This window comes from Dipteris shenzhenensis, chromosome 11, assembly GCF_047967505.1.
Source record: "Dipteris shenzhenensis isolate YYH24624 ecotype China chromosome 11, Dip_SZ_1.0, whole genome shotgun sequence".
NCBI classification, from domain to species: domain Eukaryota; kingdom Viridiplantae; phylum Streptophyta; class Polypodiopsida; order Gleicheniales; family Dipteridaceae; genus Dipteris; species Dipteris shenzhenensis.
The window spans coordinates 29,540,655-29,544,761 of record NC_141606.1 but is presented as its reverse complement, the minus strand read 5'-3'; the positions used below and the strand labels follow the sequence as shown (position 1 = coordinate 29,544,761).

The following is a 4,107-nucleotide window of genomic DNA, read 5'->3' as shown; positions in this document are numbered from 1 at the left end:
TTGTGCGTATCTTGAGTTGTGCGTATTCTCTTCATCGTGTTGCTCTATGTGTACGAAAATTCAACCTTTTCTTTGCTGATGCTTCAGCTTTCTTTGATTCTATACTCTGCTGCTTTCTGGCGATTCTGTGCTCCTTTGGTGAGGAAAAGGGTAGGAAAGTTTGTTTTATGCTGCAGAGCGGAGCGGCGAGGCTGTAGGGGAAGGATCTGTGGCGGCGTACATAGCTAGCTGTAGGAAATTCAAACTTTGCGCGGAGTTCTATTTGACAGGGCAGTGTACAGGTCTTGTCGTCGTTTGTGGCGGCGAAAGTTTGAATTTTGATGTCCATGGAAAACCCATATCTACCCACAGTTCAAATAAGCAGTTACATTGAGAAATCCTTATATTTCAAGAAACGAGTTTACACGTGAAATAAGGATATATATCAACTTAACCTCTCACTTCCTGATTAATGTCAATTAATGTTTTTATTTTGAAAGTCCCCTAGCTTTTAAATTGAATATACATCACATTATATACACATTTCACTCATATATATATATATATATATAATGTATACAAAACTTCTTCATTGTAGATTTAACAAAGGGAAAAAACTACTTTCTAGATTTTCACCTTCAATTCTCAAGAAACGGCATTACATGATGTTTAAACCCTAGTTTTGTTTTTTTGGAAAATGTTGATTGGTCATCCCCCACAAAACAAAGGACCGATTATAAAATTTGGCTTAGTTTTCAAGAGACTAGAAGCTACCCCACAAGTAGATAAAACCCAACCACCAACAAACTGTGACTCACGAAAGGATCCTTTTGGGTAGTCCCGCTGCTCGAGTCTCGGCGGTTAGCTTTTACCAATGCCAGAATAGCTACTTCTCTAAAACCTAAAGAGACTTTATACTGGAACACCATCCGGTTAGGGAATTCCCTCCAGCATTATTGCAGCTTGAATATATGGCTAGTTGGTCACCAAGGTAGATGGCAAGCATGAGATGTCACCTGCACAAGCACAATTCTCCATTAGGATGCTAGACAAAACTTTGCCATGGGCCTGCCTTTTCGGACCGCAGCCTCCACTTTCTCTTGTTGCAATGCAATTCCACATTAGTTACTCACAAGCTCCATAGATTTCCCAAGTAGGAGCACACTGCGGGCTAACGAGGAGGCATTTGGCTAATTTGCCTCGAATTGGAAGCCATTGATTTAGGACCTTCCACAGAGCCTTCCAAATCTAACAAAACATTTCCTTCCACATGCAGATCCCCTCCTCAAAGCCCACTTTCGATTAAGGTTGGAGAATTGACGGGGCAATTGAAGTAGGCAGCAAGAAACATTCCTTGTAGAAATCTTCCGGAGGCAAATCTTGCCCATATTGCATTGGTTCACCCTCTAGTGTGGGGAGTTTATATAGTTGGTTGGCCATGAATTGGGGACTTGATCCAATAATGTTTGTAGTAGTGCTATCTCCCCATTATTCAAAGCATACTGTGCATGCAGTTGGTTGATTGGGATCCACTCTGTGTGGCTGGTGTCCCAAATGTTAGCCTAGGTCCTAACTCCTTTCCTATACAGGTTTTGGGGCCCTACTTATATCATATATCGCAAACAGTTCCCCAACTCTTCAAAACATGTGACTCCACCAAACCCCTTTCAGCAAATTAGCATCCCCTTTGAGATACGGGCACCCTTTCATGTCAAAATGCCTATGCATGTCTTCCACACTGACACCAACCCGGCTATTAGATATAAACCAGCAATGCATAATGGAAAGTCTTAGCATAGTCTATCATACTAGGGCAGTTCCGGCCGCAACGTAAGCCTTTTCTTTTAGCTGTACAAATGAACAACTTCACCACATCCACCCCCAAAGACTTGCATTCAAACAGCCTAGATAGCCACTTGTTGATTAAGGGGATGCTCTTCACACCCATATCCCATATCTCGAGACCTCCTTTGCAACTTTGGGACCTCCCAAGGAATATAGCGCATCTCTCTTCTCTCATTCTCCTCCACATACAAGAAGGCACGGAACAGACGCTCAATTTCATTCCGGTGGCATTTACTAAAATTCCAAATCGATGCAATAGAGCTTGTAGAAGCTACGAGAATATGTTGGATGACTTGCACCCTAGCATTCCAACCTAAGCTCAATCCTTGCCAGATCCTTAGCTTTGATCATAGCTTTTCGTTGAACCATTCAAATCGTTGGCGTATTGACAAAGCTAATCCACGTGGTGCTTTTAGGTACTGAACCAACTCTCCTTGACGTACTAGCTACAATTACATCTCCATCACCAAGTCTACAGGAGGGCCATTGTCCATTCTTAGAAGGATGTGTTCTGCCAACTGCATTTAGAGCTCGATGCCTTGTACAACTTCTCCAGGGTCGCTAGAAGATTGCCCACACTGTCACAATCTTCCACTAAGAAAGCCACCATGTCGTCAATGAATAGCTGTGTGCAATGCTGATCGTGCTCGAAGGGAGAGCCACCCCCTTTGCTGGAGCATGCAGCAATCGCCTACTTCAACATATAGATCAGTGGAACTATACCAATAGCAAAAGGCAAAGGTGCCAATGGGCATCCCTAGCGGGTGGATCCTCTAAGAGAGAAATTTCCCATTGCCCCCATTGACATGCAAAACCGATGAAGCATTTCCAAACAACCTTGTCACCATACTATTAAATCATTGGTCAAAACCCAACTTGTCAAGAATTGTAAGGAGGAAGTCCCACCTAATGCAATCATCATCCTTGTCAAGGTTGAAACCAAACAAGATGACCCGCTGCACAGTTGCACGTGCCAAATCTAATGTTGATGACACATTGAAGATGTTCTCAAAAAAGTCCCTTCCTTTTACCATCCATTGCCGTCATGCAACCTCTCATATGCAAAGTGTCAAAGCCTTGGCTATGACTTTATAGGAAGTGTTAAGCATGTTTGTGGGGCAATAGTCCCCTACTTTTAATGCTTTGGTAGGAGCTTGACCAACCCTAGCATCTACATCAGTTGATAGTGCCCCCCTGAGCTATATATCTACAAGGCCCTGCCTATATCCTCCTAAAAGGCATGATAGAACTTTGCGAGCTATCATTTGCCATAGCACTTAGTACTTCTTCTAAGTCATCCTTCGACAGTTGCTAATCCAGTAACGATCTCTTAAACTCTAAGATTCTACAATCTAGGCCCTCTATTACTTCTTAATGCTTGTCGTCCAATCAACATCTTGTTCTGCGTGTCCGCCCACTATTGTGGTCACCTGTTACTTGAAAGCCATGTACTAGAATTTGTCATAATGTTCCATTTTGCATCCATAACTCTATTGATTGCCTCTCTTTGTTGCTTCCACTTCATCGATTGAAAGAAAGCTTTTGACGAGCAATCTCCCACTCCTCACCATGGCTGCGTGTTTGCATCGACACCTCCACCTCTACTTGGAGAGATTCAAGATATGAGTCATTCGGATTGTATAGAACCACCACCTTAGGCCTTTGTGACAACTATCGCCGTTTCTTTCCTGGTGGCCTTGCATTAAACCTCAAACTCCTTAGCCTTTTGCATCACCCTCCTAATGGCCAAGTCCCATTTCTGACAGAGATCTGTGCATCCCAGGCTTGCATCTTGCCATTCTCTCCTAATGGCCATGCATAACATTTTTGAATTCAAGAATCTATTGTCGAGGAATATCCATGGACGTCTTACAAGCTCTTGGAACAACGAAACCTAAATACTTGGTGCATAGTCAAACACGCTTGTGATCACTAGGCATTCTACTCGCATCATCCCTCTCATCCACCATTTGTCCTCGGAGGCGTAAAATCTATCCAACCTCCCTGCCCTAAACTCAATACCCTTCATGAGGTTGCACCACATAAACTCACATAGACCTTTAGGAGCCATCTCTCAACAATCAACAAGACCCCGATTGATGAACAAGTCCTCCAAGGCATCTAGCTCTACTTAGGAGGGGACCTTAACATGATGGGAGCTATCCTTTGCTTCCTTCATAAATTTCCAGTTCCCTCCCAGTAGCCAATGGCTTTTAATCATGTTCACATTTAGCCGCCCCTAGCACTCTCCCTATCTTGTGGACAGTTTGGGGTGACACACTA

The 4,107-nt window shown here is 43.3% G+C and overlaps 1 protein-coding gene across 1 annotated transcript in view; it reads right to left on the bottom strand.

Annotated features, from left to right (window-relative positions):
- The window catches only part of PRD1 (putative recombination initiation defect 1), a 24,085-nt gene extending 23,757 nt beyond the window's left edge, over positions 1-328 (bottom strand). Inside the window, exon 1 of the mRNA XM_087381171.1 lies at positions 66-328. Coding sequence (XP_087237297.1) covers positions 66-328 — 263 coding nt within the window. The remainder of the gene's footprint in view (positions 1-65) is intronic.
- Positions 329-4,107: the final 3,779 nt, after the last annotated feature.